The sequence below is a fragment of the Lupinus angustifolius genome, chromosome LG03 (assembly GCF_001865875.1).
Source record: "Lupinus angustifolius cultivar Tanjil chromosome LG03, LupAngTanjil_v1.0, whole genome shotgun sequence".
In the NCBI taxonomy this organism is placed as follows: Eukaryota; Viridiplantae; Streptophyta; class Magnoliopsida; order Fabales; family Fabaceae; genus Lupinus; species Lupinus angustifolius.
In genome coordinates, this window is record NC_032011.1 from 6,965,725 (window position 1) to 6,979,758 (window position 14,034).

Genomic DNA, 14,034 nt, shown 5'->3' on the forward strand with positions numbered 1-14,034 from the left:
AGGAATCAAACATGTATATAGAGACACATTAAGTGTTGGTTTCAATAGCAACATATTGCTAACTAATAACAAGCCATGTATACTATAAATTAGACATATACCTTATACCTTATACCTTGTTCCTCATTCAGTCACTCCCTCTATTAGTGTGATCGACTTAAAATAAAAAATAATGATCCTCTTCATCAATGAAGATGTAAATACATACTTTTTATTTTGTTTTTAATGATAAAAGTATAATTTTATTATAATCAAATGAATAAATTTTGTTATTAAAAGTTACATTTTCCTTTTATTTTTTAAAGCACTTACCTTTTTATTAATGAAAAAAATCATAACTCAAAATAAAGAGTCTAGTTCGAATAAGTATTAATTAAAGGGGTTGAGTTTAAATTAGAGAATGATGAATTGAAATGGTTATAAATTTATTAGTTTGGTTTCAAACATTTACCCTTTCTATTGTTCATTTTCTTAATCTCTAATTAGGTGAACCCTTCATAAAAAGTTGCACCCGAATTAAAAGTGAGTCATAAATACCTTAGATGAGTTTCCAAGGATCAAACTTTCAAAAATAGACACAAGAACATGAAATAACAACCAATTAGCATTCTCTATCACAAATAAATTTGATCATCAAATATTTAGTTAATAAATGTAAAATAAAAAAACAAACTTTGATTAAATCACAATTTATAAATCAATACTACTTCTAGTAAAATATTAATAAATGACTTAACATATTAAAGGAAAGCAAAAGGTTAATTTGTATGAGAAAACTATGAATATAGGGAAACCATTGAACTAGTGTTTCAACCCTAACTTTAGTAATTCTTATAATCACATAATTTGTATTATTTATCAAGTGTCATGAAAACACTCATAAGCAATACCCAACTTTAAGTAACTAGCCATTTAGAGCATCAACATGATGTAATTCATAGTTGGCCAATGAGTACCATGGCTTATATATATATATATATGTTTACATTTTTCAAAAAATTAAGCACCAAAATTTACTCTAACATTCATTTGGTTCATAGCTTATATATAAAAACTAGTTCTTATATCATATGGTTCATCCTCTCCAAATAAGAATGTTCTTGAACTTGTCTTACTTCCTAAACTTATGATACAACAAAACATTATTTCATTATGAATTTATGAAATTACTGTTGTGTTTCTGTTTATGGGAATAAGAATCATATGTCCTAAAATGATTATATCCTCATGTTTCTAGATAATCAACTTTTTTTAAGGAATCTAAAAATATTATTGTATACTTTAAATATTTTTTTTTAATTAAGGGTGAAATTGATAAAAATGAAAATATGGGATAAACCATTTCCCCACAATGACATTGAAATGAGTAGGTTGACAAATCAGAAATCAATGATCATAAATCACAGCACATAAACCGTTATATCGTACGCCCTTTAATACCTCATAATCACCACCAAAATCTATTATCTAATTAATCACTTAATCAAATCAGATTAAATTAAACACACGTTTAACCTTACCTCAATTTTATTTGGAAGGACATTTTTTTGTGTAAAGAGTCACTTCATGTATCATTATTTATAATCAGATAAATATTTAATTATTAATTCTTTAATTTAAATATATTGTTTTAACTAATCACAATGAATACTACACTAAATTGTTGTGTATCTGAGAAGTATTGCCCATTTCTTCTCCTTTCACATTCACACTCTCTTCCTTTCTCTTCAAAACACCACAACACAGTAATAAGACATTTTCTCTCTCTTTTCATGATTTTGAATTTCTGATTAGGTTTCTTTTTTGTTATGGAAAACAAACACATTGCCAGTCTTTTCAAACCTCGCTCCAAGAAGCCTTCCACCTCCGCCGTCTCCGCCGCCGTGCTCCGCCCTCCTCCCGACGTCGATGACCTCCTCACCCTATTACACGGCTCTGATCCAGTTCGCGTTGAACTCTCCCGCCTCGAGAATGAACTACGAGGTTCTATCTCTCTTCTTCTCAATTTGTTTATTTTTAAAAATTTAAATTCAATTCTAAATTATTTTTTTGTTTGTTTTGTAATAAGAAGCTTGATTTAACTTAAGTAAGCTTGCATGAAAAGTTTCAATTTGAAATTGGAATTTTCAAAGTTAGTAACTTTTTGCTTTCCACCATTATTAGGATATTTTATTGGTTTGATGAAGTTGCTCCAGATGCAGAAAAGTGAAAATTTTGTGTTATATTTGTAAAACAAAACATTTTTGTGTTGAAAATTAACTAACTTTATGCTTGTTGTAATGGCAATGTGTGATTTTTTTACTAAAGTTTGAATGAATGTTTATGCAGAAACAGATATACTACAATTAAAATTTAAACTGAATTGTTAATTCTATTCATTTGCAGAAAAAGATAGAGAGTTGGGGGAGGCTCTTGCTGAAATTAAGTCTTTGAGGAACTCGGAGCGGCTTAAAGAAAAAGGGGTTGAAGAGGTATTTCTTGTTGAATTATCAATGGTTATTTTAGGTCATAGAGTTGTTGCTAAATCAAGAAGATTGCTATGCCATCACACTAGAAATTTGTAGAAGTGGTCACTGCCATGCTGAAACAAACCGACTATCGCATTTGTATAAATAGCAATACATAATCTATGTTGCAAATCAAGCAAGACATACCAAGCAAGTAGTCAGTAAAGTAAATAATAGATACTGTGTGGTGTTAGTGCTTCACCTATGTGAGGGTGAGCTTGAAAGAAATATAGGTGATAGGCACCATTGTAGTTTTGTTGTTGCAATAGAAGTTCCTGTTTTCTACCTTTCTATTTCTTTGCACTGCTACTAAAATTCAAGCTTGAGGCTTTTGCATTCCCATTGAAATCTACCAGGAATTGTTCATACGGGTAATATTTGTTTAAAAAGGAAAGATATTGAATATTGCCAAGCTGTTTTATGTACCAAAAATAAATATTCATTTAAAATTAATATTGTGAATACATTATACATGTTTAAAATATATACATTAAGAACCATTAATTTAATCTGCATGTATAACATATTTTTATAATGTTTCCATTTCAACTAATAATGATGTAGTGCCTTTCTCCATACACCATTAGATTAGGCACCTGTGTGTGATTTTCTTGGGCAGAATCAATTGGTCTTTAGAGAATAATAAATGGTCCTTTAGTATTGGCGTTTGTTTCACTTTTTGCTATCATCCAGAAAATTTAACGTCTATTTTTCTTGTAATATCTGCAAGCTATTACCTTACAGAAACAGCAATAAAATTTGGAGCAGTAGAGCTTGAAATTTATATCAATCTTCAAAAACTGAGATACATCATAAGGAAACTGTATTATTAGTTGGATGGCGATTATGTTATGTTGATGGCTTCATAATTGATGATGCTTATGTGTTGACTGTTATGCGACAAGGCTCAACATATTAGTCTATGTTTCAATTTTTTGGAGCTGTATTTTCACTACAAGGGATCTAATTATTAGGTGGTATGATATGATATTTCACTGAAGCAGTGAACCACTACATTCTGTTTTCTTTATTATCATTGACAAAGAAAAAAATTCACTACTTTAAACATTTACTTCATAATGCTCTCATCTTTATAAAACGTTAGTAATTCTTTGACTTGAAGTATAAATGTTTCAGAACTTCTGCTACTTGAACTCTGTTTGTGACACTGTGTCTAATCATTTCAGTTAACAGATGAGCTCAACAAGGTCGATGAAAAGCTAAAAGCATCTGAAGCTCTTCTGGAAAGTAAGGTACTAGTAGTTACAATTGTTTTTTTGTTCGAGTTATTTCACATCTCAATACCATTATTTCAAGGTTATTTAATGCTGTATTATGTTTGACAGAATCTTGAAATTAAAAAAATCAACGAGGAGAGAAGGGAAGCATTGGCTGCACAGTTTGCTGCAGAAGCCACTCTTAGAAGGGTCCATGCTGCTCAGAAAGATGATGAAATGCCTCCTATTGAAGCCATTATCGCACCCCTGGAGGCAGAGCTCAAGCTTGCTAGGATGGAGGTACATTTAATGGTTATGTATTTACTCAAAATTTATAAATATCCACTGACTCGGCTTTTGTCTGGGACTAGATGGTAGTTTATTCAGTTATTCCCTATCTTATGGATATATTTTTCCATTATCAGAATCAAGACCAAATGGGTACATTTTAGTTATCCTTGCTGCTATATTTTTGTAGGTGGTAAAGTTGCAGGATGACAACAGAGCACTAGATCGGCTAACAAAATCAAAGGAGGCTGCACTTCTTGAGGCTGAGAGAACTGTTCAGATTGCTCTGGCAAAAGCATCTTTGGTGGATGATCTGCAAAACAAAAACCAAGAGCTAATGAAACAGATTGAAATATGCCAGGTTTTTTGTGTGTTTAACTTTCTGTGGTTGCCAGAAGACATGTAGTTTATATAATCAATGAGTATAATGCAAAGTGTAATGAAATATTTTATGTTCTCATGCTAGGAGGAGAACAGAATCCTTGACAAAATGCATCGACAAAAGGTTGCTGAAGTTGAAAAGCTAACCCAAACTGTTCGTGAGCTTGAAGAAGCTGTTTTGGCGGGTGGGGCTGCTGCTAATGCTGTTCGTGATTACCAGAGAAAAGTGCAAGAGATGAATGTAAATATTACTATTATTTAGATACTCTTTCTCTATACTTGTTTATTGTTCTGACGCCAGTTCCAGATGCTCCAAGTTGCTTATGAGTTCTAACTTTTAAAGTTGACATAGGAGGAAAGGAAAGTCTTGGAGCGAGAAGTAGCTCGTGCTAAAGTTTCTGCAAACAGGGTTGCCACTGTAGTTGCAAATGAGTGGAAAGATGGTAATGACAAAGTGATGCCTGTAAAACAGTGGCTACAAGAAAGGAAATTTTTTCAGGCATGTAAACAGCATAGAAATTGCTTTGTTTTTCACAAGTTATTTTGATGTTTTTCATAGCAGATGTTTGAAAAATATCCTGGTTGATTGATGTTTGAAAAGAAATATAGCTATGTAAGAAATATATTTTATTAGTCTAATTTATGAAACTAGAGGGTGAGCCTCGGCGTAATGGTAAGGTTGTTGCTTAGTACCATACGAGTTCAAATCTTGGAAACAACCTCTCGACTAGGGGTAAGGCTGCAACATCTACTGTCCCCAGATCCAACTAGGTGGGATCCTAGTGCATTGAACCGCCCCTTTTAGTGTAACTCATGAAACTAGTCTTCTTGGCTATTATTGTGGTTAGAAGTATGCCAAGTCAGAGATTCATTGGCTTTTAGAGAGAGGATAAGAAAGAAATATAATTGGAAGTAATCCTAGCAGGTATGGAAATTTAGATGTCTCATGTTGCCTCCCCTTTGCCCATTTCTATCGAGGCAGGTGTTTCTAAGTCAGGTGTGTGTACTGGTATAGATTGTGTATAGCACTATAGCTTACCTACCATGTGACCTGCCTTGAACTTTCCCTCATTGTGCTTATAGGTTATTTCTTTTTACTGGTTTATCTCTATTATTCTTCTATATACCATAATCCATTGACGTGATCAAGTGCTTTGTTGTTTTTAAATATATTGATGATTTAAATCCAATAGTCAGTCATTAAGGTGTCAGAATGTAATAGAAGCTTATAAATATTTTTGCTATTGTTTGTAAGAATGAGTACTGGAATAAAGTTATTTGATAAAATGTTAATTAGAATGGAGTTGTTGAGATTCTATTGAGAATTTGATTTATTTTCCAATTCAATTATGTTTTAGGGTGAAATGCAACAACTTCGTGACAAGTTGGCTGTAGCTGAGCGAACTGCAAAAGCAGAAGGACAAATGAAGGTATATAATATGTTTTACCATGCCCAAACTCTCAACTTTTCTTTAAGAGCCCCTTCTCTAAAACTAAATTGTTTTCACAGGAAAAATATCTATTGCGTTTTAAAGTTTTGGAAGAAAGGATTAAGGCAACTAATGGTAATGCCAAAATCATTGCATCAGATGGAAGAAACATTGCTAGTGGGCCTTTACGTCGCCAGTCTTTTGGTGGAGCTGAGAGTCTCTCAGTATCCTCCTCTAATGGATATCTATCAAGGAAAAGCTCGCTTTCAAAATCAGGGTCTCTTAGATCAAATAGTGCTAGCCTGTTACTAAAGCATACTAAACTTTCATCTAGATCATTTGACGGTGGCAGTAGATCCTTACACAGAGAAAGGCCAACTTCAGGTGCAAATGTTAACGAGCTAGATAACATGGCAACCAACACCAATGATCAGACTACTGCTGCTAAGGCATACACTCCACATAAGGAGAGTGCAAATGGTACTCCAATTGAAAAATCTAAACCAGAATATGAAGACTCTGTTTCAGGAATGCTTTATGACATGTTGCAAAAAGAGGTTATTTCTCTGAGGAAAGCTTGTCATGAAAAAGACCAGACACTTAAAGACAAGGATGACGCAATCGAGGTTTCATATCTACTTTGTTAAATAAGATTACAGATTCCATTTTTTCTATCTCCTAATGTGTTGTTTTACTGTTGGGAGATGTTGGCAAAGAAGGTTGATACATTGAACAAATCTGTGGAAGTTGAGGCCAAAAAGATGCGTAGGGAAGTAGCATCCATGGAAAAGGAGGTTGCTGCTATGCGGGTAAGCAAGGAACATGATCATAGGGTACGGCGAACAAGTGCTCCTAGGGGGGCTGTAAATAGTTCCCAGTCAATTTCTAGCAGGTCAGTTTTCTATATTTTTCTTTATTATATGATCGTGTTTTCATATTTTTCATGGTTAAACTGAGACGATTTAATTTACAAAGAAAAAACTTAATGCTTGAACTTGCTTTGTGTGACCCAGAGGTCATGGTTTCAAATTTCGGAAACAACCTCTTCACCTGTGAGGGCAAGGTTGTGTATATATACCCTCTCCCTTGACCCTACCAAGTTAGAGCTTCATGCATTGGATGGCTCTTTTTATGATTTGTAACTGTCAATATCTAGGATTTAGCTCCTATCTTATTCCAAATTTACGTAAAGTACAGAGTTGACTATCATGCATCAATGATGAAAAAAATCGTTTCTAATTTTGAAAATACAAGCACCTTAATGTTAATCTATGGCATTGTGAAAACTTATTGAGTTTCTCATCAATGGTTTACCCAAAATTAACTTTACCTTGCACTTTTAAAGGGTACCAATCTCAATATATATGCTGTCAATATGACCTTCAATTTTGAAAAATGAAATTCTAACGGATATGTTTTTACCATCATTGAAGCCAGTGCCTGTGCCTTTTTTGCTTTGCATTGACAATCTTCTAATTTCTACAGTTCTACCTATTATACACTTCTTCATATTACTTAGAGCAACTCCCCTGCCTAACATGATTTCACATGTATTAGAATAACTTTGAATAACTGAAACAGTTTGAAACTGGAAGTGGACCACACTTTAGTCCTACTATTTTGTTTATTTGATAGAAGAGTTTCTAGTACCTTTAAAACTTTTTTTTTCCTTAAGCATTTGGTATTATACAGGGTTTAGGGTGTTGCCTTTATAATAATGTGCTCTTTGTATGTTTTGGGCATCACCTTTGTTCTAACATTGCTTCATTTTTACGAGTTAACTCAATTCACATCGCTTCTCACTGCATGTTTCAGGAGCGCACATCGCTTTTAGGCAAATTCATTTGGCTGAGCATGTACGCATGTGCAAGGATGACATCTCTTTCTATTCTTCCACTGCTGTGCTGAATAGTGTTGTTCATTATTCTTCTAACTAAGCTATTTAGGTGTCTCGGCCAGAGGTAGTGTTTAAAGAAGAGAACTTCTGTTCTGCCGGGAAACCATGTCTTGTATGTTTCTCTGTATACTATCTTTAGAAAGAAAATTTAGAATTATTGTTTCCACATGATATATAGAAGAAGTATCTGATTCTAAATATGGCTTGCTCAATGTTAATTCATTATGTTTTGAGTTTTAACCTTTGGCTTGCACCTAATCTGGGTTGATTCAGGTCTAAAATGGATTGAAGTTTTCTTTGCTTTCACCAAATTCTCAATTACAAAAAGAATATTGGCACTGTTACATACCCCAAAAAGAATATCCAGGTCTAAATATGCGCAACATTTTTTGGGGCATGTAAAACTAAATTGAATATTCTAAAAAATTTCTTGTACCAAATTTTAAGAATTGCCTTTGGTTACACTGCACATAGTTAATATAATGAATCCATGACTTGTTTCACACGGCTCAGGACCAATAATTACAATCACATCTTCATCATTGATTTGAAATAAATTTATTAATTTTAAATCATTTATGGATGATGGTGAAAATTCTGTTAGGTACTATTGATCTTGGAACATATACAGTAATTTCTCATACTGTGTGGGTGATGGAGGCTATGAGAGTTTTTGTATGGAAGCTTTGTGTGCAGAGGTGTGAGGGAGACTGGTGTGAAATTTTGGGATTATTGTTTTTTTAAATGTTGAGTATGAATAACTAAGGGTCTGTTTACATGTTGATTTTTAGAAGGCGAAAGAGAGAAAACTTGAGAGTCATGAAATACACTTGTGAGATGACTTTCAAGCATTTTCCTTTTCTTTTTTTCTTTCTACAAATTAATTCGCAAATAGACCCTAAAGATTTGTTTGGTTTAAATGATATTTGAAAAGTAATGATGCCTTTTTTTTAATGTTGCTTTTAGCACAAATAAAATCCCAACTTGTTTGTTTTATTGGCAATATTTAAATAACAAACCTGGTTTGTTAGATTAGTTTTCTTTTTCAATTTTCAGTTAATAATTCTGAAGCTTGGATAGTGATGACAACTAGCACAGGTAGTACCTACCCGCTACACGTTTGGAAATATGAGATAATTATCTATACCAGCTCGTATCTATATGGATATCCGCGTGTGGGTTTTTCGTGGGTATTTCTTGGTACTTGCGAATACAATGACATCTGCAGGTTTCCTATGTTATCAATGATTTTCTAACTTCTTATTTATATTATATTTTGCATGATATAAAACTTAACTATTTTTATGTCTTTTGATTGAATATTTGACAAAATTGCTAAATCCATTGGAGTTTTCTATTTGTATGAGTTATTATTCCAATTTTCTAAATTCATTTTTCTTTGCAAGACATGTGTGTTTTTACGCATGTAATAATATTTGTAGGGTGTTTCACAACCAAATTTAATAAAAGATGTAAATTAGGTAAAAAATATAAACAAAGTAAAATGATAACATGTACATAGTGTAATGAAGTTTAGGATAATGTATTTTTTATTTTAATTAAATGTAATATAGTAATCAATTGAATAACGAGTACCATCATATATGAATACCATAATACTTATACTTGTCCATATATATTATGAGTATTTTTAAAACTCGTTTGTAATATTTACAAATAGATATACCTGTGCCCATACAAATTTTACCCGATACGGTTTTTTGCCACTCCTAATCCTGGATCGGCTGTTATGACAAGATTGTATTTTTTACACACTACTAGAATATGTAAGGTGCACATTTGTTTTTTGAAAAATAGGTCAAATGCATATTTGAAGATGCTTTTATTATTAGAATGTTTCTTGATTGGACTTCCTTTGATCTCAATATGGTTGAAGGAATTGAGCATTATTTTCTATAAGCATGAATCCATGATATTATTACAATACAATAATTTTGACAACCAACGTTTCCTAAGATGAAAAGGTTCGTCTACGCTTGTATATGATTTCTGTCCTTTAAGACCAATCTCGATTTTAGTTTATGTTTTATTTTTAAATATTTAATCTCAATTTTAAGTCGATGTTAATTTTTGTCATTGCTATTATCTTCAAAAAATAACACTAACATGTCATGGTCACATACTTAAAACGATTAGGAGTAATATCCACACACATAAAAACTAATAATACTTTGATTTTAGTTCATGTATTTTTATTTTTTAAGTATTTAGTCCATTAAGGTTAATATTTTAGTTCATGGAGGAAGTAAACACTTCAAAAGTTAAACGCATGGACTAAAATCAAATATCACCTATAAAAGTAGGAGGTTATATTCTAATTATACATATAATACTCTTTTAAAGAAAAGTAAACACTTATTTATTTTTTTAAACTTCTTTTGCAAAAGATGTCCTTCTTTTATATACATATAATACTCTAGCTAAAGCCTTTCTATGAGCTTTTTTCAACTTATATCCTCTTCCACATATTTTTTTAATAAATAAACACTTGATTGAACTATTTTCACAAATATTCCGTTGTCTATTGAACAATTTGCCGGTCATATAATTGCTATTTGATTTGATTTCTGTCAAATAACATTCCTTGTGAAAGGTGAGAGGTAGTAGTGTAAATATGATATGGTGATGGTACAAAAACTCTAACTGCACATGATGTAAAGTGAGTAAGTTTTTGAAATTCCACTATATTATTGTACAATAAGTTAAGATTTAAATGTATTTTAACTATAATTAAGAGGGTACATATCCTTATTTGTCGATAAAAAATATTTTCTAGTAAAAGTCACAAAGATACTACATATATCCGTAGGTCATTAAGCCAAAATTTCAAAGAAAATAGCATCAAATATGTCGTACATGTTTTGAATAATCATCAATTATTATAATATAAAACCAAGTCTCTAAAAGATTTAAATGATTTAAATTAAGTCTGTAAAATGATTAATGGTCATTTTAATCCCTTCAAATTATTTAGTGATAATTTTTATAAACTAACCGGTAGCTACAAATTTTACATTTTAAATATTTATCTCACTTTAAATCCAAGAGAAGCTTTGATCCTAACTCCTAAGTGTAGTTTGAAGTAAAGTTTTGTAAGAAAGTGAAAAACAGAATGTGAAGGAAGAAGATAGAAGAAAGAGGAAGACGAAGAGAGAGCTTTTAAAGAGAGAGACGGTTATGAAATAAATTTACTTTTTATTGATGAAAAGCTTAATACAACAAAGAGAAAGAAGTTGCTTTTATAGAAAAGCGGGCAAAATGGTAAAGTAACTGTTAGAAACTAAATCAGTTACTTTACCTAACAACATTACAACAAATTAATAACTACACTAAAATGCATTACATGCATTATTCTAATATACCCCTCTGAATCTTAGGGTACTAGCTTGATGAGCCAAAATCTTGAACTCTGAGTTGATTCCTTAAAGTGAGAAATTGATTGTTAGGTAGAGGTTTTGTCAATATGTCAGCTGTTTGAAATTCAGAGGGAACATGCTTGACTATATGAGTTTTGCCTTGAATCTTATCCCTAACAAAGTAGAGATCTAATTCTATGTGCTTAGTTCTATTATGTAGAACTGGATTATGAGACATGGCCAGTGTGCTTTGGTTGTCACACAAAATAATAGGAGTAGTGAAAGGAATCTGTAACTCAGTAAGCAATGATTCAATCCATATCAATTCTTGAGAGGCTAAGGTTAAGCTTTTATACTCAGCTTCAATACTAGACATTGAGATGGTATTTTGTTTTTTAGACCACCAAGTTACCAAATTCGGTCATAGATATAAGCATGCCCTAGAGGTTGATTTTCTATCATCCATGTATGAAGCCCAATCAACATCACAGTAGGCCATGAGGGACAATTTTGAATCAGAGGGACCAAGAGCAGGATTAACAGACAGACCCAAGGATGTGGATCCTTGAAGATATTTAAGAATTCGTTTGACAACAGTCCAATGTGAGTTGAGGGGTTTTTCCAGAAATTGACAAACCTTGTTGACACTATAGGTGATGTCTGGTCTAGTAATGGTTGCATATTGCAGAGCTCCTACAATTGATCTGTAGAAGGTGGGATCCTTAAAGTAATCAGTGCCATGTTTGGTCAGTTTGCAGTTGCTAGCCATAGGAGTAATGCTAGCTTTAGCAATAGATATATTTGCTCTGTCTAGGAGATCCCTAATGTACTTAGCCTGAGAAAGAAAGAGTGAACCATTGTTCTTATTCTTGACCTCAATGCCGAGGAAATAGTCCAAAGGGCCCAACTGTTTCAAGGCAAATGTGTTGCTGAGGTCTTTGATAACCTGTTTAACTAGGGTAGAGGAGGAACTCGTGACTATGATATCATCCACATAAACTAGGATATATAGATGATGAGATGCAGAGCTTTGAAAGAACAGGGAGTTGTCACACTTGCTTATTTGAAAGCCAAGTTTAATAAGAGAACCCTTCATCATCTCAAACCATTGTCTAGGAGCCTGTTTTAAGCCATAGATGACTTTATTTAGCTTGCAGACCAGGGATTTGTCATTCTGTTGAAACCCAGTAGGTTGTGTCATGTAGACTTCTTCATTTAAAACACCATTGAGAAAGACATTGTTAATGTCAAGTTGCTCAATCATCCAGTAATGTGTGACAGCAAGAGTCAAAAGTATTCTGATTGTAACAGGTTTTACAACAGGAGAATAGGTCTCATTGTAATCAACTCCATGTCTTTGATGGAACCCTTTTGCAACAAGTCTTGTCTTGTACTTGTTAATTGTGACATATGGGTTTTATTTTATCCTAAATACCCACTTACATCTAATAGCCTGTTTCAGAGGAGGTAAATGGATCAAAGTCCAAGTATTCAAGGCCGGGAGCGCATCGTATTCTGTTGTCATAGCCTGTTGCCATTCTGGAATAAAGAGAGCAGTTTTGACACTGGTTGGTTCTCTCTGTGTGAGATGAACACTAGGATGAATAGTTTTGAAAATACCAGATTTGGATCTGGTTTGCATAGGGTGAGATGAAACAGGAGAAGAGGAGAAATAGGGAATTGAAGAAGTGGTTGTTGGTGTAAAGGGAGTATAAGTGGAAGAGGAGAGTTAAATGGGAGATGAAGATTTTAGGGGAACAATATTAAGTGAAGAAGACAAAACATGTGATTGAAATTCAGAAGGAATTTCATGAAGAGACTGAGAATTGTTCATTTGATGAGGAAGAGAGGGAGAGTTTGACAAGACATGAACATAAGGTAATGGAGAAGATGTGGTAGGACTGTTGGAATTATGGAATTTTGTGAATACTGTTGTGGATTGGACAGAATCAGTAGTAGGATTATGAGCAGAAGCAGAGACATGAGACATTGAGGGAAACTGAGACTCATTGAAGATGACATCTTTGGATATGTAAATTTTCCCTTCCTTAGAGAGACATTTATAACCCTTGTGACTCAAGGATTATCCCAGAAAGATGCACTTAGAGTTTCGTGAATCCAGTTTGTGTTTGGTAAAGGGTCTAAGTAGGGGAAAACAAGCACATCCAAATACCTTAAGGAATTTGTGATATGGGAATTGTTTAAACAATAGCTCATTGGGAGACTTATGACTGAGGGTGATTGAAGGAAGTCTATTAATTAGATAGACTGCATTAATGAATGCATGATCCCAGAAAGTCATAGGTAAATGAGAATGAGCCAACAAGGTTAAACCAGTCTCAACTATGTGTCTATGTTTGCGCTCAATAGTACCTTGTTGGTGATGTGTGTGAGGACAAGATATTCTATGCACAATTCCAACAGATTTAAGAAAGGCACTAAAAGGTCTAAATTCACCCCCAAAATCACTATGCACTGCCTTGACTGTGTAAGTGAATTGAGTGTGAACATACCTAAGAAAATACTAAAACATTGTTAATGTTTCAGACTTTTGCTTTAGTAGAAATAACCATGTGTGTTTGGTGTGAGCATCTATTATGGAAAAATAATACCAAAAGCCAGAGGAAGAGTAAACAGGGGCAGGTCCCTATAAATCAACAAATATTAGCTCAAAAGCAGAATGATACAATATAATGGAACTAGGTGCATGAAGTTTATGAGCTTTACCAACACAACATGAATTACAGAAGTCAACATCAATTTTATTGATAGAAGGAATTTTACATTGTGTTAAAATATCCTTCACAACAGTGTAATGGGGATGGCCTAGCCTATTGTGCCATAGAGAAAAAAATACTAGATTTATTACAAGTGGTAGGGTTAGGCAAACCAGTACAACTTGTTGTAAGAGTAAAAGTGGAAGGATGACACCTAGGA

General features: G+C 33.0%; 1 protein-coding gene across 1 annotated transcript; it reads left to right on the forward strand.

The window, feature by feature from the left end:
* Nucleotides 1,680-7,951, forward strand: LOC109343293 (microtubule-associated protein 70-1-like). The gene is made up of 11 exons (XM_019581519.1): nucleotides 1,680-1,983; nucleotides 2,386-2,471; nucleotides 3,695-3,760; nucleotides 3,854-4,024; nucleotides 4,203-4,373; nucleotides 4,479-4,634; nucleotides 4,746-4,892; nucleotides 5,752-5,823; nucleotides 5,904-6,449; nucleotides 6,528-6,715; nucleotides 7,639-7,951. Exons 1-11 carry the CDS (start codon nucleotides 1,809-1,811, stop codon nucleotides 7,655-7,657), a joined length of 1,797 nt encoding a protein of 598 aa, XP_019437064.1. The 5' UTR covers nucleotides 1,680-1,808; the 3' UTR covers nucleotides 7,658-7,951.

Coding starts and splice junctions, on each gene's coding strand:
- LOC109343293 (XM_019581519.1), top strand. CDS start 1,809: ATGGAAAACAAACACATTGCCAGTCTTTTCAAACCTCGCTCCAAGAAG. Junction 4,635..4,745: donor GAAAAGTGCAAGAGATGAAT/GTAAATATTACT, acceptor AAGTTGACATAG/GAGGAAAGGAAAGTCTTGGA. Junction 4,893..5,751: donor AAGAAAGGAAATTTTTTCAG/GCATGTAAACAG, acceptor ATTATGTTTTAG/GGTGAAATGCAACAACTTCG.